At 41.1% G+C, this 25,262-nt stretch overlaps 2 protein-coding genes across 2 annotated transcripts; one reads left to right on the top strand and one right to left on the bottom strand.

The window, feature by feature from the left end:
• Nucleotides 1–480: 480 nt before the first annotated feature.
• Nucleotides 481–24,472, bottom strand: LOC108026845 (uncharacterized). The gene is made up of 9 exons (XM_017098023.3): nucleotides 24,264–24,472; nucleotides 12,402–12,693; nucleotides 11,934–12,212; nucleotides 7,299–7,452; nucleotides 6,382–6,649; nucleotides 6,205–6,308; nucleotides 5,388–5,754; nucleotides 5,121–5,330; nucleotides 481–5,057 (listed from the first exon to the last, which is right to left on the bottom strand). The coding sequence occupies exons 2-9, from the start codon at nucleotides 12,664–12,666 to the stop codon at nucleotides 3,117–3,119; spliced, it is 3,588 nt and encodes a 1,195-aa protein (XP_016953512.1). The 5' UTR covers nucleotides 12,667–12,693; nucleotides 24,264–24,472; the 3' UTR covers nucleotides 481–3,116.
• Nucleotides 18,668–20,957, top strand: LOC108026502 (uncharacterized). Its single transcript, XM_017097449.3, is given in 5 exon segments — nucleotides 18,668–19,115; nucleotides 19,503–19,525; nucleotides 19,627–19,708; nucleotides 19,786–20,034; nucleotides 20,450–20,957. Coding segments are annotated over 5 exon segments (1,011 nt in total). The 3' UTR covers nucleotides 20,659–20,957.
• Nucleotides 24,473–25,262: the final 790 nt, after the last annotated feature.

Raw genomic sequence — 25,262 nt, 5'->3', positions numbered from 1 at the left:
AATCTATAAAATACAAAAAAAAATTACTTTGTAAAAATTATCTTGCGGGAATTGAACTCGCAATTTAATGTTTTGTGGTCGCACGCCTTACGCCCTACACCACAGTACTAACGCGGCGGCGCTAAATATAAACCAACTTGACATGGTGGAGCGTCCGGTTCTATAGAGCCACCTATATCTCAAGTTAAAATCTGGGAGGGTTTTCAGAACCATACAAAAAAGGCGAAGTAGCTTGATGTGAGACTACGGCACGACCTCGGCGAGTGCGCCCGTGGCGTTCTGCGTTGAGAGTCGCGTCGCTTGAAGAAAATGCCCCTCTATTTGGCCGGATTAATTCATCATAGTTAATTCCGTATATGCAAGAGAAGAAGGCAGAGTGAGGAACGGTGGGGATTACGCCTTCGGTGCTCGAATCGGTCTTAAATCCGCGAGATAACTATCATCCTTGTTTCCCTCCACATCGATTTTACTGAAAGATACTTTTTGTTAAAACCCATAAATATTTATTCATGAATATTGTTTTCCTTGCTTAATGTTACATTTTAACATAATTATTTATGATTACTCGTTTAGTTATTGGCATCTGTGGAATATGTTTATTATTTGCTTACACCTTTACTTTGATATAACATATATTTTTGATTACCAGAACAGCAAAAGTGTTACACATCTATTTTAATAAGATATAATGTATAATTAGCTCCCAGTTCTGCGTTTCCACTTTGTTTTACAAAATGGGCTGAGGCTTTTGATGCATCCATTCGAGTCCGTCTGAAAATAGCTTTTCTGATTTCAAACCCTGCAAACACCATTTGATTCTTCAAATCAACAGACATAAGAAAACAAAAGCGATGGTAAAACACCAGAAGTGTCTTTTGCTGCAAAATATGAATATTTTCCCTTCTGCCTGAAATTCCGACTTCTGTTAACTAGTCTTAAGTATTAACTCGCTTAAAATGCATACATTGAATAAATTTTCTGCTCTTTTCACTTTATTGTTGATCATGCAGCTGGTGGGTTTTCCGGTTGATGGGTTTTATTTCGGAAATCATTAGTTTTTCGGTTTACAGGGATATGAATTGCAGTTGTTCGATTACTGGCCTAGTTCTTTGCTTTTTTATTTAAACATTTTGATTTATTCCGTTAGCGTTCCAAAGTTTCATATAAAATTTGAAGCTCCTCTGTTCAATGTTTAAAGTAAACTCTTCCTATTTCACTATTTTTTACGCAAGTTGGTAACTTGCTATACATTTAAAATTATAAATATCGTGTCTGAATTGACAGTTTGTGTTTCTGTGTATTCACTTGCGACTTAAGTTAGGTTTTGAGCAAATTGCGGCATTGCATTGGTTTTATTTATATCTTTTCGAACAGCCGGTACATAATTTCTTAACTACATTAACTTGATAATTTTGCTTAGACTACGTCGCCACTTTCAATTTACAGGTACACATCCAGTTTAACTAACAATCATGCAACATTGATGGCTAATTTGATTACTCCATGTACATGCCATTAAACAATTAACTGCCGTAAAATAAAAAGTCGCAAATAAAATAATTATTTCTTTTTTACCTCACATAATCTTCACATTTTTAGTTTAGTCATTTTTTATTCATAGAATATCTGCAATAACGAAATCATAAATTTCACGGCGATTAATTGTTTGAGTGCAGTATCGTTTTACGTTTCTAGGGTCTAGGTACACATGTAGGTTTTAGGCGTGTGTCACAGCTACTGCGCTAAACAAACATCAACAACAAACTCAAGTTACAACAATTTCAATTCGCATATAATATATATTCCTGTTTCCAATTTTCCACTTACGCCTAAAGTATGTTTGACACAAATTGAAAATTACATTGAGCCGGAGCAAATTATTTATCACACATTCTCAGGGGCTGAATTATGAGTCTGGGGTTTCAATCGAGTGCCCCTGAATTTGTTTAATAGATTATATCAAAATGAACTGAAAAGCAAAATAGTAACACATTGTCTTCAGATTACATGCTTTCTGAACATGTGACGTTTTTAATTATCCAAACTAACTACAGGTACAAACACATATAAATATTTACGAATATTATATTTGCTCTATTTTTGTATATTTAGTATATTTATATATTTTACTTTCAACATGAATACACAACAATGGTTATATAAATTCTAGAAATGTACTTGTAATTATTGTTTTTTCCGGTTTTCTTGTGAGCATTAATCCTTATTTGGCTTGGTTTCCATCTAGTCCGCGCACATAAAACGTTTCTAAATATTTTGCCTTAACTATACAAATGCACACAAATAGGGATTTGATGCAACTTGATTAACATTTAGGTACATGAGTCTCTCGTTAGCACAGAAAACATAGAGTACGGTGAGCACATAGATACATATACACTTTACATTTACGGATTAGATTTTGCGTTTTCCGGGTGATGTATCCTGGCCTATTAACAAATGTACGCCCTTGCAAACGGAAAATTACCTCCGCCCTCCGATGTTCCTGCACTCCAAAGTAGTCTTAAGAATATTTGCAGTAAAAAACCAATCAAATGATCTGTCATTTGTGTAAATCGATTAGTTGTAACCTTTGTATATTTGTATATAAATTTATATCTTTTTAAAACTCAACGTTTTCCATTGCACTTTCAACATTGCTCTCGGATTACTTGGCGCCCAATTGCTGGCTATCCAAGGGGATATACACACGCGGAACTAAACAAACACCAGCAGACCTGTCCTAAATCCTACGTTAACTTGTTCGGTTATTACAATCGAGTCTTTCCGCCGTCATTCGAAATAAGGTACTAAGGAACAGCTGTCCCACAGTGATGACTGATAAATAGGTACTTTCGCATAGGAAACATGAAGGTTCGTTCGTCCTCTCTCCCGCACCGTCGCTCCAAATGAAATATCTATAAAATACTTGATCTTAGTTAGTGTCCGTTTGGGCGATTACGTAGCCTAATCGAACTCTTTACATTTACAGTTTAAGTGGGTGGCTTAGCTCGTTAGATACACATACACTTATAAAAATAGTTTTCGATATTGGGAACTACGCGTTGAACCGTTTCCTCTGACCTAAATAGATCCCTTTTCGGGCGCTTGAGGTCTTATTACTTCTTAGTTGCTGATGTTGCTGCCGCCGATGTATTGCCTTTCGTTTTGGCTTGGCTGCCCGACGCTGCTGCCTTCTTGCTGCTGCTGCCTGCTGCAGTTGCTCCTGGCTTGGCCACTCCGGCAGCAGACGTTGCAGCTTTTGTGGGGCTGATTGAGCCGGGCTTTGTGGCTTTCACTGCTGACTTGGTAGGGCTGGTATCGCTGGGTTTTGACATGCCACCTTTGGCCGACTTGGCCGTCATGTTGCTGCCGGCCGCGCCCTTTAATGCCGATGGATTATCTGTGGGCCTGCTGCTGGACATGTCGCCCGATGCTGCCACCTTGCCACTTCCCGCTGAAGTTGCGGCAGTCGGCTTTGCGCTCGAGGCAGTTTTGGACGATGTTAGGTTACCCGATGGCTGTGCAGTTGCTGGGATATTAGTGGCCCTTGCCGAGCCGGCTCCACTCGGTGCGACTTTGCCGTTTGTCGCACCAGCAGCAACTGTTGCTGGTGTGGTTGTTGTCGCAGTGCTTGTTGCTGGTTTGCCATCCGACTTAAAAGTGGATAATGGAGCCGTTGGCTTGCTGCCAGAGTCAATATTTGCCTTCGACACCGATGCCGTTGTGGTCTTGGCAGCAGCAACGGCTGCCGATGGAGCAGCAACTGGTGTGATTTTTACTGCTTGGGTTACTTTGACCTGAGCAATGTTTGCGGTTGTCGCTTCTTTGGTTGTAGCTGCGACACCAACAGCTGATGATATTGTCGTCTTGAGTGGAGCCGTCTTACCCAAGGGTAATTCCTTAGGAGGAGCTGTAACAGTTGAAGCGGCAACAACTACTGCTGCTCCTGGCGAGACACCGACCAAAGTGGTAGCTGCAACTCTAGCTGGTAATGTTGTGATTGCTCCTGAAGCAGCAGAAACACTAGATGATATTGTCGTTTTGAGTGAAGCTGGAGCTGCTTTATCCACTGGCGGTACTTTAGCTGGGGCAGCGATTGCTGCTGATGGCGTTTTTAAGGCAGCAACTGTTGCTGTTGCAGATGCAACACTAGCTGGGGGAGTTGCTTTGGTGGCACCAGCTGCACTTGCTGATGCCATCGTTTTGGCTGGAGCCTTGCCAGCAGCTGCCGTGGTTTTGCCATTCGCCGCAGCAGCAACTGGTGCTGTTGCAGGTGCAACACTGCCCAGAATTGTAGGTGCAACACAAGCTGGTGGCGATGGCTTGATGACACCCGCAGCAGGAGCAACAGCTGCTGATGACGTGGTGTTGCCGGTTGCAGTAGTTGTTGCTACTATCGCCGAACTGAGCTTCGTTGGATTCTTCTCCCCGCCGCCCGCAAAAGTGGACATTGCGGTGCACTCACGTCCACTGCCCTGGGTTCCGGCAGCCAGGACCTTTGTGGTGGCCGACTTAGTGTCCTTTTCAGCCGGAATAAGTGGCTGCTTGCTGGGACTAATTTCGGTTGTCGGCGACTTGTGAGTGCCGTTCTTGGCAGTCTGCAGATTGCTGCCACTGCTCTGTTTGCCCATTGTTTTGGGCGGGCCTGGCCGCTTGCCAACAGTCGCCAGGGGCAGGCACTCCACGTCCACATCCACGTCCAGGGTCAGTTGCTTGTCCTTCCTGTTCGCCCTCAGCTTGGGCGAGGAATCCGTCTCGATGAGTATCTTGGTGTTGGTCACTCCATCGTAGTTCTGGCTCTGGTAGCGCTCGGCATGCAGGTTGACACAGGGTCTTCCCGCTGGTCCCCACTCGGCGGTGGGCTGCAGCAGGTGCTTGATGCGGTCCCGGAAGTTGAGGTTCTTTGGGGCGCGCCAGATCTCCTGGAAGGCCACCAAGAAGATGACCACCACGGGCAGCAGTCCTACGATCCAGCCCACGGCATCCGCCCACATGGGATACACATAGTGACCGTACTTGGCCGGCTTGTACTCCACCCAGTTGAAGAACAGAATGAACTGAAACCCATTACGAAAAATTAAGAAAATCCCCTATGCAAAGAACTAAAAACAGAAACTCACCAAGAGGGTGGCTGGGGTGATATAACGCCACATGGTGCTCCAGAAAAAGTTCCAGAACCACGACCGCTTGCCAATCATGCCCTGGATGTCGTTGAGGAACCGCTGGGAGCCATAGATCCAGGCAATCAGAATGCACTCCGATATGGCAATCAGCAGAACCGACCAGTTGGCAGCATACTTGTCCATCAGTTGCAGCCAGTACATGCCGCTCTAAGGGATTACCAATAAAAATGACTTCATAGTCTAATTACTTTCAGCAAAACCTACGTTAGTGGTGAAGCCCAGGCCGCCGATGTAGCCAAAAATGGCCACCGACAGGACCACCCAGATCTTGTACTGCCTCAGGTTGGGGAACCTGTCCAGAATCGCAGTGGTCACCGTCTCCATCAAAGCGAACTGCGAGTCCAGCCCGAGGGTCAGGAGCATCACGAAGAATAGGACGGCCCACACGGGCGAGACGGGCAGTCGGGTGACCACCTCCGGGTAGACAATGAAGGCCAGGCCCGCGCCCTGGTCCACCACCTTCTCCACATCCACGTTCAGCTCGTGCGCCAGGAAGCCGATGATGGAGAAGATCACCAGGCCGGCGAAGAACGAGGTGGCTATGTTGCAGAAGGCCACGATCAGGGAGTCCCTTTAAGAAGATTAAAATTTATCTTACCTATTTGTGTATACATAAATAAAAGTGTTCAAGTCTAACACACATTCAAATAAAAAGAAACGATGCTGTAGAGAGCCTCAATTAAGAGATACCCGCCAACATTGTAAAAGCCTTTCAGTTCTCTATAAAGTAAGTCAATAAACCGATTACTCTGTAATAACATTTGCAGTGCGATTGCTTCATAGCTCTTAGCTTAAAATATTAAATAATAAAAGTGTAACAAAGAAGGTAATAATAAAAGGTATTATTCTAAGTAGAATTTGGTTGCTTAATGTATTGAAATGCTTGACAATATTTCTTAAAAATTCAAATCATTACTGATTTAAAATTCGAGTGACTTCATTTATTACGCATGGCAAAGGTGCTATTAAATTGCTATTCTGGAGCTCTTGCAGAATGGGTCCTACACAATCTATAACTTACTTGTAACAATTGTTGGAGAACTTGTTGTAGGACGAGAGTGTGATTAAACCTCCCCAGGCCGGACTCAGAGCAAAGAATATCTGGACCGCAGCATCGCCCCACACCTGGAAAATGGATTTAAAATTAAGGTCATTTCCCTGAGCAAGTTTATCGCAAAGTTCAAGAGGCAACACCTACCTGGGCATTGGCCAGCTGCTTCCAATCGGGCGTCAGGTAGAAGATAATGCCCGTGCTGGCACCCGGCAGGGTGACACCTCGGACAAAGAGTATTACCAGGACGACGTAGGGAAACAGGGCCGTGAAGTAGACCACCTTGCCGGAGGACTGCACTCCCTTGCACAGGCAGAGGAACACAATCGCCCAGGCCAGGAAGAGGCAGGCAGCCAGTGACAGCTTAATGCTGCCCGTCTCCTCGATGCCCTTGGACAGCCCGAGCACGAAATTGCTGCAAAACCAAAGTTCAAATCGAAAATGAGGCTTGCAGGGGGCAGAGTTGGCATGCATGGATAAATACACCGAATGCTCAAGTTTAATTTTGAACAGACTTTGAAGTACGTCTTATATAACTATCTAAAGCATTGTATCGTTAATGTGCTTCAAATAAATAATGTAATTATAATAGCATCCATTTATTCTCTTCATTGATATTATCGTATTTATCACCAGTCATGGGTGTGCTTTGAGTTTTAGTTTTAGTCAATATTCTTTTATCATCTAATACGTTAAAAAAGTAAAATAAATAAATTTGTTTTAAAGAAAACATTCAGTCACAAAATATTGCTATTTTTGCAGGTTGAGCGGATCAGGCCTTTTATTTTCTTAAAATGTATGTTTTATATTTGTTTTTAAATTTAAGAGGCAATTCAACCGTACCATAGTATAAAATGAGTTGAAGTTTAAAATGTAAATTTATGTTATTAAAAAAACAGATATGTAACTCAACCACACCAAATATTTTGTATTTATTTTCTGAACATTTTTATTTAGCAGCCCATCGTATATTTATCAAAATCATATCTAATATCTTTGTTGATTATAAAAATTGAATCTTGACTAAAGTTTGAGTAAAATAGGGCAAGTGGTTAGTTACTCACTTGAAATACTCCTCGGCGGGGGGGCGCTTCAGGGCGCCGAGGGCCAAGGCCGTGATGTTGTTCTCCGCCGCGGAGGTGGCGTTGTGGCAGGTCCTGTGGTAGTAGGTGCCATTGGTGGCCTCGCACTGATCCGCCTGGGCGTACGAGAAGCAATCTGGAAGAGACTTGGGCTGTCAGCAAGTTGGATCTAGACTCCCACTCCCCCTCCCCCTCCATTATGCATAAAAGGCCAGAGAGCATTTTAATATTTATGAACTATTTGTCGGTCGGGCTGCGCTGGCTTGTGCAACTTTACTTTCTGTGTGTCCGGCTACATAATTAAAAGGACAAAGTAGCAAATCAGAGGGAGAGCACAAAAGGGGCAGCTCTGGCAAACATAAAAAGGGGTCTGGGAATGCCAAAGTCCCTGGCCAAAAAGGGTTGGACAAAAGGTTGCCGAAACTTGTAACTTCTGCTGAGTAGACGGGGCGAAAGGTCAATGCCAGAGCAATCTGTCTTGAGTTCCTCGCTTTTTGGGGGTTTTTTACATATACAAAGTACTTTCGGTCGGCATTTCGAGTTGATCTCCCCTAATGAGCCACTAACTTTAACCGAGACCTCATATTTTCCGAAAAAAACGTTTTTAGTAGCCAACAATGGTGGCAACCTGAATTTGCCATCCAGTTTAGTTCAAATTCCACAAAAGCAGAAATTTTCGCATCTGCCTTTGACGTGTGACATCTGACTTATGTGTGTGTGCTGGGTGTCAAAAGAGTGAATGGGAATGTGTCAGCGCCAAAGTTTTTCACCCTAATATCCGCAAAATGACTAACTGACAGTTGAGTTGAACTTGCATGAGGCAGATAAAAAAATGACATGGTGGCCGAGCCCCAGGGCTTGGCTATCGACGGTACCTAATTAGGCTGGTATATAATAGGTACTTAAAGCACATATTTCAAAGCCCAATCAACGCTGGCTTTTGAGTACTACCCATACGGCCCAGAGCCATTTCCCCTAAGTGAAATCCGATTGAAACCCCCGTAATGATAGACGAAACTCTGCCAGAATTAAGGTTAAATTTCGAGCCACCCCACACACATTCATCAGAGCAATTCATCAGCATCATTTTCCGACGGGGAAATAAATTTGAGAACAATTTCGTGCGGCTGTCGGTTGGTTGATGGTTTTGTAAAAAACTTCAAAGTGTTTACACGCCGTTTAATTTGCCTGTCTGCATCTGTTTGTGTTGCAATTAATTTGATTACACAAACGCACACAGCGAGTCTCGTATGAAATAAAATTTATTTGCAAAAGGGAACGAGGACTGCCTAACAAATTCAGGCGGTCCGCACATTCAAAACATATCCTTGTGAGTGTGTGTACATATCCTGGTTGAAAAAGGATACACACGCCCAGACTTTCTTATTGAATTAGAGAGGCCCTAAATTCGGGACCTTTAAGTTGATGGCAAACTTTGATGGGTTTTATTTTCCCTGGAATTCTAGAGCTTCACCCTGGTGTTATGTCCGCAGTTAGTCCGCAGCCAATCACCGTGTAAGCTCATTTACGTTATTGGCCACAATAAAAATCTATCCAAATATTTGCTGTTAAAATATAAACACACAAGTAAGTGGAAAGCCAAACAAAGTGCGGCATTCGATCCATATCCATGGACAAACAGAGTTAAACACATTTTAATCGTGACACTAAAAGTAAACATTTGTCATCTAAAACAGACGAGGACAAAGGCGACCAGCGAGGTCAGGATGTTGGCAGCATCGAAAGGCGAATCGGAAAGTGTCAATAAATAAAATCCTTAAGAAATTGCTTGTCTGCCGAGGCAGTCCCCCTCCCGACCACTTTCTCTCTTTCGCTTTCTCTTCCATTATATACATAATATTTTCCCCAAGCGAACTCAACTTTCCCTCGCTTTGTATCCCGAGAGCTTAGGGAAAAGCCCGGTCCAAGGTTGAATGTTCCTCAGCCAACGATTGAGTGTCAAAAACAGTTAAGACATAATTGTTTGTCATTTTAACAATTTCAAGCTGCCGTGTTCGCTCCCCAGAAGGTGAAATATGAGAAACAGACGCGACGGGGGACCCTCAATATTCTCAATAGCATCCATTATCGATTTCTGAGCTCCCATAAAAATTGCGGAAATGGCAGCCAGCCTGGGACCTCTGTCTTAGTCTGATTCCATTTCCAAGTCCCTGGCAAGGACGGCGGCTTACTAAGCCGCCTCATAAAATCAGGGATATATATTACAGTGAAGGAAGACGGACGTATGTGGTCGCATTTTTATTATGAAGGTGTTTTCTGATAAAACGTGAGTTATTTTAAAAAGTACGAGTATTAAAACAGTATTCTTTATCTCCCTTCTAGGTATCTAGGTATTCTAGGTCCTTTAATTTATATTAAAATTTGGAAAATAAATTAGCCAACAATATATTTGTCTCTCAGGGCTGACACTTTCGCAAAAGTCTTTTTTCTTTTGTAGGTAGTGTATAAATCGGAACCAGCCGGATCGTATAACTATATCTTATAGCTCCCAAAGAAATAATGGAAAAAAATTGTTTTTAATTATATTTTTGGTGTTTTTTTAACATATAACCTCCTACACTTGGAAGTAACATATTTTAATTGGTTTTGAATTTCGAATTGGAAATAACATTTTTTATTGACTTTGAATTTCGAATTAAATTTTATCAAAATCGGACGACATTATCATATGGCTGCCATACGAACAATCGGAAAATAGGTGGAAAAATAATATGAAACAAATTATAGCTTCGATGTTTTTTGACATATTATCTTATACTATTGGAAATATAATTTGTTGTATTTCTAAGAATTTCGATTTGATTTAATAAAAATCGGACGACTCTAAGGAACAGCTGTTAAAGAAACGGTCATAGAAATAATGAAATAATTATTTTAAAAACACTTTTACTTAGTTGATTTTGATCGTATTTTCTTTAACTCTGGTTTGTTTTAATATCACTGAAGCTAGGAACAGTCCTTAAAAATTGACAATGGTGTTACTAACATTGATTATTTCTTACAACTACAAGGGTATACAAACATAGGCTTGTCGAATTTAACGTTCTTTCTCGTTTTAAATTTAATTTGTGTAGTTTATGGTCCCTCAGAAAAGCCAGACAAATTGAAGGTATTTTTATGTGCGTGGTTTTACTTCCCCATGTTATGCAAAACTTTCAAGCTACTCAACGCTGGTTTTATCTTATACACGCCAAGTCACTTGAGAATGTGTGTGTCTATACAAATTCATATCCTGGCGGTTCTTTTAAGCTGTCAGCCATAAAGTAAGCTAAACAAAAGATAGTTGTAAAGACATAGACAGGTACGCATTTTCCGCACATGATTATATTACCCTTGCAGGGGATATTGTGATTTCAGAGTTACAAAATTAATTTTGTGTTATATAGCTTATATAAGGACGATATATAAATTATTGTCAAAATAACACGTAAAATTGTTTAATGTCACTGAAGCCAAACAAAATCCCTAAAAATTAAAGTGGTTGTACTAACATAATGTTTTTCTTATAACAGCGAAGTTAACTTCCTTATTTGCTAAACTTATGCATTAGGTTTACTTTTAGTCCCAACACCTAGACGGCACTTAAGAAATTTAATTTATGTTGAATGTCTGCCAAAAATGTCTCAGAAAACGCCCGTCATCATTTCTGACCTACATGGAAACTTTTAGACGCTTTTCCGGCCAGGAATGAAAATCCACCGACTTCTATTTCCAGAATCCGGAAGAGATGGCGTTTAATGCTCGTTAAAGATTTATGTGTTTCGCGTGGAGGAACGTTTTAAAGTGTCTGTGTGTCTGTTTCCGGGCAAGGAAGTCACGAGCAGCGAGCGGGAATCATAAGGAAACGCCTTTCCAGGCGCTCACACACACCCTCATAGGAGAGTCCTCACACACACAGGCTCTCACCTCACAATGCCAAACGAGGCACAAAAACAATTGCCTACTTCAAGGCGCCTAGGATTCCTCCATGCGTTATTGTTCCGCTCCTCCATCTTGTTTATTATTATAATTCTCAGCGAAAGTTTGTTCATACTTTTTATTGTTTGCGTGTGCGTGAAGGAAGGAAGTGGATGTGGAGGTGGAGGTGGACGAGACGAGGATGTGGATGTGCCTCAGGGCCGAATGAATGATGTACTTTTGATCCCCTGGTATTATGTTAACTTCAACTATTCGGATGTTTCAGCTGCGAACTTATAGAGTTTTTTATTTAAATTTGTTTGCGATGATTTGCAAGTTTTCTTGGAATTTTTCCTGGGATACTGTGTGTTTATCTTCGACTTGGTCCCTGAATCAATTGTCTCCGGAGTCTGCTGGTTACACAACCATTTTGCCCCCTCTTCTCTACCATTTTCTTAGCCATGTGTTTTCCCAACCGAGCCACGTGCCGCCGATGGACAAAAACAAAAACAAAGCAGGGGAAAAGCAAAATAAAATTCCACTTTTGACAGCTTGCAATTTGCTTAATTTATTACGGGAAAAACGTAACAAAAGATAGGAATCTGGCATCCTCTGTTCTTTTTTCCGCCCTGAGTGCTTTGGCCTATTAATTAATTGGAGCCATCATATTATATATTTGTCCCCAGGGGATAAACTCACACTTTGTGCTCCAGGCGGGCTCGCAATTCTGCCACGGCAGCACCGGGGCAAACGAGGCGAACATGTAGAAGATGGTCCAGGCGATGATCAGGTTGTAGTAGAGCATCACTATGGCGGAGACCAGGATCATGCCGGTTCCCAGTCCTCGGAAGAGCGGGCAGAACCTGCGGTAAACGGCCACGGGACCCAGGGCGGCGTACTGACCGAAGGACAGTTCCATAAACATCAGTGGAAGTCCGGCAATCACCAGCATTATGGTAAAGGGTATAAGGAAGGCCCCTGAAAAGATTGTATTTGAACAAAAAACTTAATTAATGTGATTTAAGAGTAAAAAGGATTAATTATGTTTTTTGTGTTTTGTTTGTTTGTTTTTTTTTTGTAATATTAATTTAACTTGAAGGTTATACAAGATACAAGGCATCAATGGAATTCTATCTTATTCAAGATATGAACTTTCAAATGACCAACCTCCTCCGTTGTTGTAGCACAGGTAGGGAAAACGCCAAACATTTCCCAAGCCCACCGAATAGCCCAGGAGCGAGAGAAGGAAATCGAAGCGACCCGTCCAGGTGCCACGTTCATGCTCCGATTCTCCTGCTCCGACGGCTCCTTGGGCAGAAGCGTCCAGTTGGATGAGAGCCGTTCCGGAGGCACAACCACTGATCGCCGTCGAGGGACAGACCACGCCGCCGCCCCCTCCTCCGCCAGCTCCAGGTTTACTGCTCTGCCCCATTTCGGTGGCAGTTCGCTCTTCCTCCAGCTGTAAGATATGCAAATATTCAAATTAATTAGACAGTTCGTTCAGGTGACAACCAATTGGCCCACTGCCAATTTTCACAGCTAGCTAATATCTATCAACCTATAATGTGCAGCACATTGATTGACTTTGCTGACCTCGGTGCAAGCTTAATGGAAACAATAAAAGCTAAAGCATCATAAATTAAACATGCCTTTGTTGCACGAGGGTGAAAATAACTTTAATAGGTCAGATTAAATGGGAAATTTTCAGATAAACACCGTACTAATGAGCTTATTAGTTTAGACTTCAAATCCCATGGCCTTCTTTTCATCAGGTGGGTGGGAATTTCAGATCCCATTCGTTTGGAAAGCATCCTTTCACCGTGTCAATCTATTTAGTAATATTTTTTTATGCTATTTTGCATCATTACACATGTTTCTCATGTGCGTTTCATATTTCTATTTCTTCTACTCTCCTGTCTCCTGTTAGTTAATTTTTATGAAGGCCCGTTAACGATTTTAAAAATGTACTCTCCAATACATTCTCTGGATAATCCAATCAAGAAAAATAGAGGAAGATGTACGGAAAAGTAGTTAATTAGCTTTTGACTGTGAATATTGGCATTCAATTAACACAGCCAGAAGCTAAGTGCAATTTTGCTTTATTTCAAATTTAACTAACGGTTTCTTAAAACCTTGTAAATAATATAATCTTATAAACAAAAATAAATTTTTTAAGAGAAACGATATAAGCTAATTTGTTAAATCTGGTCCATCCTAAGCAGCATGACTTGTTTTAATCGTTAGATTAGGTCTTCGGACTTGAAGTGGATCCAAGCAAGCTTATTCCAGGCTTATCCTAGCTCAATCGATTAAGAACCTGCTGTCACATTTTGCAATTTCCGTTTCTTTAATTAAATACACCGACAGGACTGTGTTTTTTTCTGACGGTGCTAACTTTTTGAGCAGCGGATAAATGAGTACTCAAGAAAATGACGCGCCGTCAATGGCACTTGATGCTGGGCGCACTCGCACTCATTCACCCACACCCACCCACCTAAGGCCACCCATAGACACCCCCCACACCCCCCACACCCGTCACACCCTCTGTGTATAATTTATACTACGTAGTCCAACTGTCACACTTTCTGTAGTGGCCATAACATCGTGTGATGGGATATGTGATGAGGTGTGGGAGGACTTCCTGCTCTTCCGCACTGCTTGAGTGTTTTTTGCCTGGTCACGTTTCTTGCGACATTTTCTTGGTCGAGATAGCGTTGTTTTTTTATGGCAATTTGTTGACAGCCTCGTAATTAGGCAGTCAACTGTGTATTTAACCAAGCGAGTGTGCCAATGAGGCTGTAAAGCTGTAGATGTGCCAATGATGATCTCAGATCTCGGTGAACCTGTGAAAACGCTTTGAATCGCGGAAAAGGCCAGGGAATTCCATCTCCGAGTGGAAAGAGCCGCAGGGAAAATGGGGAAAAACCACAATACCCAATTCCCATTGCCATTTTCGAGCAAGGCTGCGTTGCTGCTGCCCTGCTCTTTCCACCCTCCCCTTTTTTGGGGTCCAGCATTCCGCCTGCAACTATTCCAACCCATTCGCAAAGCCCGTGGCATTTGCTCAGTAAATAGTTCCTAATGATTCCTCCTGGCCCAAGAATGCGATCCAGCGGCGACAAACAGGAAAAACACAATAACACAAAAAACCAAACAGAGAAACAAACAAACAGACGGAGAACTAACTGCAGTACAAATAAACATTTAGCTTTGTGCAAACTTTTCAGAATATAAGCGAAACGCAACCGGCTGACAATGAAAAGCGAGAGGTGGCAGGCGGAAGCGCCGAAGTTTCCATTGAAAAGGCGTGAAAAGAGCTAGCTAGAGCAAAGTTTTCCATCGCAGTGGTCAGGTGAAAACGAAAGCGATTTAGCGCCCGGGGAAAATCTGTACTTGTTTTTCGACCGATATTCCAGCAATTCTACTATTCGGAGCACGTAAGAGTACAGTTGAAACCAAATATCAAGATTTCATTTTATTTATTTGTTGTTACACTAATTTTGATAGATTTAATTAAATTGGCATTTTCTTTCTCTGTCTTTCCCTAAATATTTCAAGCAAATAGGAAAATAATAAACATTTTAAACCCATTTTTATCAGTGTACGAGAGTCTACACAAACAGTTCGCATTAAGGTTCAGTAAATAAATGGGTTGGGGTAGTTTGCCAACTGAAAAGCAAACTTTGAATTTGCTGTTCAAAGTCAGGTATGATTGAAGAAACACCCTCGGTCAGCGCCTTTATGGAGAGATATTCACGAAATTGTTAGACAAATGTTTGGTCAATAGTAAGTGCTGATGTCTGAACTCACAGGTGAATACATATAACCAAAAGAGTTAACTTTTGATTTGATCTGATTGACTGAATTAGAGGTGATATATTTAAAAAAAAAAGGTGTTTTCAGAGGATTTATGTCAAATAGTTTGATGGATTAATGTATACAATTTGTTTTGTTTTGGAACTAAATTTTGTTGAACGATAGACTTCTGATTTATCCTATTTAGTAAGTTGTTTTAAAGGAGTCACAGAGTTGTCATTGTTACTTTATTTGCCACTGAATTTGTTTTTGTGAAATTCTGACGGAATTTGTATAGATGCTAACGCGCACTCCCCCGGATTTCGCTCATAGAGATTTCTGTGGCACACCTGTTAAAAATATTTTTTATATAAATACCCTAAAACAATAATGGTTTTTGTGTGGGCAGGGTTGCCATAGCTGTTTTGTAAGCACAGACACACACAAAAACCTTTTAAAAATTAGTTAACATAAAAAGTTCGCCACGTGTGAGATCGAAAAAATAATCTAATAAAAGAGGGCTTGGAGTTGAACTTCTATTTACCACCACACCGTTTCCCCCACCCCTTTCTCTTGCCTTGTTTATGTTTGGTGAATTCGAGTGTGAAAATGTTTTCGAGCTTCTGCCGCCGCGTTCCTCGCTTGTTTACGCTTGATGAGAACAAAGGGGCGGCGGTGGGCGAGTTGCACTCAACGACCTTGGGAACCTGCAATGCTGCAGCAGGGGGAGGGGGCAGCGCCGCTTACATGAGCTGCATTCTAGTTTTCCTGTTCTTTTTTTGCCAGCAATCCGCCGACAGCGTTTCCGCCTTTTGGCATTTCATAATTTTCCCTTTTTTGACATTTTTATGCGAAAGTTAAATTTCCCTGGGTCGAGGGACCAAGGCAAGACAAGGGACCTTCGTCATCGGCATCATGGTAATCATCATCGCCGTTCCATCTGTGTTTTCTGTTGTTGCACGAGTCACGGCAATTACGAAGGGGCAAGCTCTGAGCACTTGAACTTGATCCCACGAAGGCTGCCCACAAGCGGCAAACAAAGCGAGTGGCGACCTTCGCCCTTGGGTGAAAGTGGGCGGATTATGTTTAGGGGAATGGGTGGGCCTAGTACAATCACTGCGGAAAAATTTAAGTTCTCAAAATTGAACCATATAAAGGCAGTCCAAATATTATAGTAGAAGGTGGCCATAAAAATATGTTAACTGAAGGTACCTTTTAACATGCTTGCACATTTTATAAATTAAGATTTTAATATTACTGAAAAAAATATTAGTAATTAACTATTGTTTCAATGCTATCTATGCGAAGAAGACATATGATCAGCGCCATTTTAAAACAAGATCTGAATGCAAATATTTTTAAACTACTTAAAGCTGACCAAGTAAATGTACTCCCTATAGAGCAGAAAACGTCATTATCATAGCAATTTTTAACGCTCATCAGGTGTAAACAAATTGCAAACAATAATTTGAAATTATTGAATTTTTTACCTAATTGGAAATTTAAAATATAATTTAGAAGTTAAAGTTATTAAAGCTATGACCTAAACTGATAATTGATAATAAAGTGGCCATCTCTATCAGTTTAGTACCTCTTTATAAATGTTTACTTTGGTTTTAATAAATTATCTTGCAATTTCTTTTTTAATAATACTAAATGGTAAATGAATACAGATAAAAAGAATGAGGGGTCAATATGCTAATGATGATGGTACAAGTTTCTTGACCCTATGATAACATTTCACGTGGGTTAAGTAATCTGATAAGATTAATAGTTTTGAGTTTTTAAAAAACACACAAATTAAGTTGGAATGGTAAATGACCGAGCGCTGGACATCGGAGCCTTGAATAGTTATGCAGTAGCGAGTGTTGGCTCTTGCAAAGTGGATGCAAATGAAACCTTCGGGAGGAACAAAAAGAGCAGATGCTGCCGCCCCTTTGCATGTAGTGGGTAGTTGGGGCTGTTCAATGAATTATTGGTGCTATTTCAAGTGCAATATCGATTATTCAGTTTTGCGGGAGCTATAGCCACAGCTATAGCTTTGTATATGTGTGCGACCAGCGGCGGAGGCTACAGCGCACGCACACAAATTTGTCTCGATGCAACGAAGTTGCCTCCATTCCAGTGCTTCGCTCGGAAAACGCTAGCGGAAAACAGATTTTCCTCGCTCCCCACCTCTCCCCGCGGCCCTCGTCCCTACTCCCTGGGGGTCCTGCTCCCCGCATTAAATATTCATCTACTTCGTCATCGTCTGTCGTCCTTCGCTGTCATCGTCCTGGTAATCGCAAATTCAGCGCTAAATCACAATCAAAATGCGCGTAAAGTGGCATTTCAAGTGATTTTCCTCCTTTTTTATGAATTTCAAATTGCAAATCATTTCGTTGATTAAATTGTTGAAAATAGCAGAGTAAATTTGTGTTGCTTGCGGGCTTCCCTTCCTCGATGGAGGGATAGTTCCGAGAACTTATGGAAAACATGTACCTGGAAACACCAATTAAGGTGAATTAAAAAGTATTTTAAGGGGATAACGAATTGAGGCTATTCGTTGGCAAAGAAAATTGGTGCAATTGCAAAGTCACCATTATGGCCGCGTCTTTAATAATCATCTGCTCAATTTCTACATTACCCTATTTTTAAGGTAATTGCCCCAATATCGATTGAAAATTACGTAAACTAAAAGCGTTTGAGATTTTTTTTTTGTAAGAACAACGTGCGCAATGCAGTTTTGCATTTGAAAAGTTGAGTGGAAAAATTAATGCATGGGAGTGAAGCGTGTGAAATATGAATAAACAAGGACGAGGAGAGACATCTGGCTGTTAAGTGAGTTATGTCTGCAAATGATTTTTTCTTGTCATACAGTTTTCGCAGAATTTTCCGCCTTCCTTTTGGATTTCACCCACCTTTGCATACACTTTCATGGTTCTGAGTGCAGCTGACTGTCGAGTGTGTTGTGTATGCTGTCTGCCGTGTTTTGTTTTTACTTTAAATTTGCAATTTAAATGTAATTTCTCAGGGCAAATGGGTTACGTTTTATTTGGTTTATGACAAATGCACACCCAGGCAAGGCACACAGATTTAATGCTTTCAGACAAGTGGGTGGAATATTGTTCAAGAGGTGGGCAACCATGAAGGGCACGAACTCGTTTTTTAAGTGAAGACATATTGGCAAGCCAAATGTGGTTTTTACAGAAGAATACGAGGGGGCCCCAATACCACTAGGGCTTAAAATCGCTTACAAGGGTGTGTAAAAGTATGCAACAATATTTTGCTCGCCCCTTTTACCCGTTCCTTCTATGGAAAAATGCTAGGTTAAGATTAAAATACTTTTAGTAAGACCTAGATAGACATATATGAAGCTCTATCTCGCGAATTGGCATTATACCATAAAGATTAAAAAAAAAAAAAAAGCATTAAAAAATTAGTAAAGATTTAATTTTTCTGTGGATGAAGATAAAGTGGAGGGGAAACTTTTTGCCGATTAGCACTTGCAAAATGATCATTTGTGCACAAGTTTGCAAGGCGAATGTTATTGTTCCACGGCGATGTCGCCATCTGCGTACAGCTGTTTTTCCTTCGTTTGATTTCCCATTTTAGAGTTGTTTATTGTTTGGTGGAAAGCCAAAGAAACCATTTACAAAATGTCTTTCGCGATGGGCACTCGCTGCATTTTTTTCATAGTGCCACTTTTTATTTTATTTGACCTATTTCATTGTGATGAGATGGTTAATGAAAGTCGAGATTCCATGTTAGCTGAAGCTCAGATGAAAATCATTATAATGACTCTTCTGGGTATTGTCGCCCTAATTATTTTAGGGCATCTGGGTGAGTGTAGAGGTTAGCCATTGCTTCGATAAGCTCATAGTGCGGATATTTCCGATTTCATTTGGATATCAGGATGTATCTGCTGCTTCTGCCGGATTTCGAGGGCCGTGGAACTGACATCCGATGGCCTCGATGTCTACGCCCCGCGAACCCAGAGCATCGTGTGGCCCACTCTGCCCCAGGAGACGGCCCGTGTCCTGGAGCTGACCTTCGTGCACACCACCAAGGTCAACTGCCTCTGCAGCAACTGTCGCATCGCCAGGAGTTCACTGTATACCGGAAGCTGTGGGGTCAGCCCACAATGTGCCTAAAAATCTCATAGCCGATTGGATAGTTAGGTTTAATATATTTTAGAATGATACACTTGTTTGCCTTTTTTCTAAGGCTTATTTCCATTTAATATATGGAAGGCATAAAGTAATGTCAACAATAAAATAAACCCCTAATGAAATATTGTTTTAGGGATAATGAGATTTAATCAAGTCCCTTTTTCCATTCGAACCAACACTGTTTTTTTTAGGACCTTGCCAGCAGAACAAAGCTATTCAACATGTCTAAATTCATGACTATGTTAGGAAGGATTTCCATTGGAATTATTCATTGGCATGGGGTTCCTTTCCATTTACAAAATCAAAATCAGACATATTGAAGACGTCTATTCTTGCCTAGAAACAGCTGTGTTTGTTGATAAATCTCAACTGCCCCAACAGAACGCTTAAAGTTTGTTCAGTTGCATTGGAACAATTGCCGGAACACCATGGGTCCGTCCACCCAGGTAGACCTGGCCAGGTGGCTGTTGCTGCTGCTCACATCGACAACCCTTGACCCCCTGGCTAAAGCCGATGAAAATGGTACAGGTAAGCGCATTTTGAAATAATGCCGTAGGTCGTTTGATTATTTTTTTGAACACGAATTTCTGTGCATTCCCGGAAAGACTTTGACTGGCTAAATGAAACGCAGCTGCTGCAAATGCTCGACTACGATGGCGAAAACAATACTGGCGGGAATTCCACGGAATTAGATTTGAACACGCTGGAGAAAACCTCTATTGTTGGCCAACCCGTTGCGAATATAAGCAGCAGTGGGAATATTGAATTTCCAATTGAAGATCTGAGGCAACATAGGCACTACGCTCGCTTTGTCTTTATGGTTCTGCTTTTACACATTGCCGTTGTGGGAGTTGGTAAGCTGGCCCAGATGTAAATAGTTTTATATTATAATATTTATATAGATAAAATATTATATTATAATATTCATATAGATGAAATATTATATTATAATATTTATATAGATAAAATATTAAAAGGAAAGAAGAAACAATTAAATTATTTTTAAAAAAATATATTAGTCCTGGGTATTACAAATATTAATATTCATATATCTTGACTTAAAAATGATAGCGAAAACAGCTTATTTGAGCACAACCAAGAGCTTAGAAACTATTAAAATCCTAATTTTGAGGACTCTTGCCAGCCATAGTTATTTTTTTTTTTAAATAATCGTTCTTAAAAGTTCTTTAAATGAGCAGTTATTCTAAAATAAAAATATATTTAATTTATCAGCAAGTTCTATATAATAAAACTGTTGCATATGAACAGGGATCACCATCTACAGCTGTGTGTACTGCAAAGTCAGGACCTTGAAGAGGCGCTCCAGAAGGGAGGCGCAACGGCGACTGCAACTGACGAACCTGCGGACGGAGCACATTGCCAATTCCCGAGATTGCCCGTGCCACGGATGCATTTTGGCCAGGGGAATGCTGCAGGGTTTGATCATGCAGCAGTTCCAGGAATTGGTGGAATGCTGACACAGATGCTTTTCTGTGGGAGAATTTACAGGCGACGTGTGTGCAACCTTCGGCCATCAACATTCAACTGCAAGTGAGCAGATATTCGAAATTTGTATGCACGTGAATGGACTACACTTACAAAATATGTTTTTCTTTTTAAAAACCCTCTTTTATCTATTGAGCATTTAGGGATACGCTAATAAGGCTGCAAAAAAGGCATTTCTTGATGATTCCATCCGAAGTGAAAATATATTGTTGCATACTTTTGAAAACCTTTAGAATTAATTTATTTCCTTGATATATTTAAATAAGTTTTGCGCCTAACTTATTATTTGTCATGGAATACAAAAAAATAAAGTAAATAAAAAATATGAATGTGGTTTATAACAAAAGTATAATATAATTGCGTAACCCTGCATTTGCCATTTTGTAAATTTATTCAACTTTAAAGGTCAAGTTCCGCTTTGCTTCAGGTGTGTTCGTGTGTTTACGCAACCTGATTTCATTTCATATGTTGCACATGAGCGCGATTCCCTTGGGGGAACCCTACGCTTAAATGAACACAAATGTCAATGCTAGCCGCACAACAACTTACACAATCGGCCTTCCACGTCTATATTCCTACTTACAATCACATCTATGAATATTGGCAGTTGCATTGTCAGGGAAATGCAACAACATCTGCGACGGAGAGATAGTGAGTGAAAGGAGCGGGAAGTGCTGGGAAAGCCGGGGAAAAGCTCGTGCTGACATGCACAAGCAGTTTAACAGCTTATTGCTTTAGCCGTGGCTAGCTTTTCTCGACTTCCCCTCGTTCCCCTAGTTTGACCCTTGCAAAGGTTAAAGTTCGCATATTTAGTTTATTCCGCACGTTTGCATCAATAAATATGTGTAATCGATTTTTCTTTTGCCCCTTCGTTATTAGCTTTACAAAATGTCTGTTTGTCAATCCGGAATATATGCTTTCAATGACCTGTATTCTAATGAAGTCGTGAAATATTTTCAATGTTTACACATTCACATTTAATAAACACAGATGAACTTTACAATCGCGTGCCTCTACTATCAGATACCCTTTACTCAGTAGAAAAGCGAGGTTATAAAGCGCCAGCTACCCATTATACATATATAAGCGTATGGGTGTTATGATGAAGTATACTTTATGGGGTCGGATGAATCTAGTATAACTTTTTACTCTACGAGTATAATTTGTCAAAAAACAAAATAGTTTTCCCCAGCAGCAACACATACAAGAGGGTTCTCGGGACCTCCAATTTATCAATTTACCACTTAACCCCACAACAAGTTAACCGATAAGTCAACAGATCCACCACATTGCGTATACGCCATGGCTGACACAACACACTGGCAAATCCAGCCATCCATCAGGATATGGCTTTAGCTCTAATGCACTGGATACCACGATGCCACCGATCACTTGTTTCGCCTGCTGGCTGAAGTTTTTATGATTATTTGATTGCGATTTAAATGTACATGCACAAACACACAGAAAGGAAAAGCGCTCCAAGCCAAGCGTATAAAATAACAAATAGCAATTGGCAAACGCCAAATAGCAAAAAAAACCCAAAATGCTGGAAAACCAAGCCTGAGCCCCAGCAAACACGCACAAAACACGGACAGGCCAATGCCAAAAGCCCGAGCGCGAAGGAAACAACGCACGTTTATGCCGAACAGGAAGGAAAGCACAAGGCACACAGGAAAAGGAACAAAAAGCGACACAAGGAGGGGCGCAGAGGGAGGGGTGGGGCGGAAGGACCCTAGCAGAGGAAGAAAAGCGCGCGCCAAGGGCAAGGATGCTAAGGTAGCGAGAACAACGAAAACAGCCACAGCAATAACTATAACAAAAGCCTCGGTAAGTACAGGTGAATTTCTACTGGTTGAACTAATAATGTAATATATTAATATATTTTTGCTAAAAGTATAAAATGGTATGTTCATATTTTAGTTACATATTTACTTATTTTACATGTGATTATATAAAACAAATTATTTGATTAACCCTTAACTCAATATTGATTTATTAAGTTTCTTAAAAAAATAGTGTACATATTTACATATATTACATACATAATATAATTAAAAAATTTAATGAAAATAATTGAATATTTTTATTTTAATTGATCTAACCTAGGATTAATACTTTTCCACCTATTGAAGCTCGACTGTATAACAATAAAAAGAGCTCGACATAGACATTCCAATAACAATGAGGCAAGAAAGCGAAAAAAACCCGCCGAAGAAGGCTGGGAAAACTTAGGCTGACGGAGAAAAGGGGTGGCGAGAGCAGTAAAAAGTTATCGGGACTCGGGCTAAAGACGCCTCAAGAGTCCGGGGAGGTGCGTGGGGATAATCGAGGGACCCCAGCGGGTGGAAGCTGGAATTAATTTTGCGTTCATCCACGCTTGGCTAGAGCGGAGGGCCGGGCGGTGGCAGAAGGGCCACGGCTGGATGCACCACTCTTGGCCAACTTGTGGCAAATATTTGCTCAGCCCGAAGTATCCGTTTGGCCCGGAATTAGATGCACCTGATGCCCAGCGAAGCGTTCGCATCTGGGTGCGACGGGGACGGGCTTGCGACGTGTACATGCAAATTTATTGAAAAAGATTCCAGGATAATGAAAACTGCGGTTCCAATCCGCTTTCAATTTCAGCTCAATCTGTCATAAACCCTTGGCATCATTAGGTCCTTACTCAAACTGAAATTCAGTTTGTTATACTTTTCAGGAAAATATGATAATGCATATAACACACTTCACTGCGAAGATTATTTTCTGAAATTTTGATTCTAACGCTCGTTTATTAATCTTTAATTTTTGTTAGCCAGTATAGTTGAGCACGTTTTTACTTAAATTTTAATTCTTTTTAATATGAAAACAAGGTAAAAAAAAAAAGAAAAACCAAGGTTGAATTGGAGGTCGACCTACCCAAGTTGTAGATCTATTTTCTGGTCAAACATAATTTACCATCTAAAGGCTTCCTCACACTTTTTGTTCTCCCAGGAACTTATTTTCATGAGGGTTTCTCTTAAACCTTCACTAAACACGGGACCACACTCTCCCCATATAATTACTAAAAAGTTCGCTTGAATGCTGTCTTGAGTTGGCTGGATTTTAGGTTAAGTCTTGCTGCCAAATCCGGGCAAACTTTCGCCTTAACCCCAAGGCTTCACTTTCACTCATAGTTGGCCCCGAAAAGTATGCTGCGAAATGCTTCAATCGCAGCGAATTCTCATGGCCATTTCTAGTGAATCACGGGTCGATCTGGTGGCTTTGGGTCTGCATTGCAGAGGCTGGCAGGATGACAGGATGTCAGGACGTTGGGATGCCGGGAAGGATAAGGTAATAAGGCTGCATTAACGCCGAATTACCCAGACAATGCAGTTATCCTGCTCGCAGGATTTTCGTGTATCGGGTTGCCGCCTAATTAAGTCTGTCAACGTGTCCTGTGCGCCTTGGCTCGGGCTCGGGCACGGGCTCGGGCTTTGGCTTTAATTGTTTTAAATATTTACTGCCAGGCCTCGAAGGACACTCCCACCAATCCACACACACGCACACCGCACACACTCGCACACACAAGTACATGCGTACCCTACGCGGGACTTACACAATTAAGATGGCTTTTCCGCTCTCTCTGGCTTTCTTCACTTTTCAGCACTTCTTGCGAGGATCTTTTCTTCTCTTTTCTTTGCTTTGTCCAGAACAGATGCTTTACCGAGTGCCAGCAAGTACTTTCTTGGCCACTTTCTGTAGTGTTTTTGTTCTGCCTGCTCCCGTGGGTGGATCGAGTGGTAACGGACACATGGAGCGTCCAGTTTGGCGGACAATTCGAAAGCAACTGAAAGTGAAACGGAAGCAGCGCCAGTGGAGTCCCGTCGAGCAGCGAGTGCGAGTGCGAGTGTGTGGGTGCGAGTGCGAGAGAGGGAAAGCCAGCGCTTTTCCTTTCGGGAGCGTGGAAAGCTCGGCGCCGAAGCTCTCTTCCCACGCTCGCGTGCCATAAAAGTTTATGGCAGCTGCTGGGCGCTGCTGGGCGCTGCTGGGCGCTGCTTTTGATTTGCAATTTGATTTACGGCCCAATGGAATGGGTGAATGGGGTTTTGGCGAAAAAAGGCGGCGGGAGTGGTAATGTCATTAGGGCCACTGTGCGAAAATTAACTCAGGCTGAGAGTGGCAAATAAATTGTATAAGAACAAGTATGAAGACCTGAAGTACGCGACTTCGAAGTCAAGCATACGCCCTGTGTGCGCGACTTTAAAATAAGGTAAAAGCTACTTTTAACAAACCTATACAGGTGTTTTTATTTATTAAAAATGCTTAGCATTAAATTACATTTAAATTAATATTAATAAAAATAAATAATAAAAATATATATTTAATATTCACTTTTAGTTGAATTAAATATATTTATAGCCAAGTTCCGTGTGTTATCATGCATTCGACAACTGAATTTATGTAGATTTAACTTTGCTCATTTCTTGAAAAAATGCATAAAGTAGCCAATTTCAATACGTATAGGTCTTAATAGTTGTGTGAAAACCTTGAAACTCCAATATTTTTTGGTTTAGGAAAATGAGCCACCATTATATGCCTTAAAAATCACTAAGTT

The sequence above is a fragment of the Drosophila biarmipes genome, chromosome 2R, assembly GCF_025231255.1.
Source record: "Drosophila biarmipes strain raj3 chromosome 2R, RU_DBia_V1.1, whole genome shotgun sequence".
NCBI lineage: Eukaryota > Metazoa > Arthropoda > Insecta > Diptera > Drosophilidae > Drosophila > Drosophila biarmipes.
The sequence above is the reverse complement of the archived record's forward strand: the minus strand, read 5'-3'. Positions and strand labels throughout refer to the sequence as shown.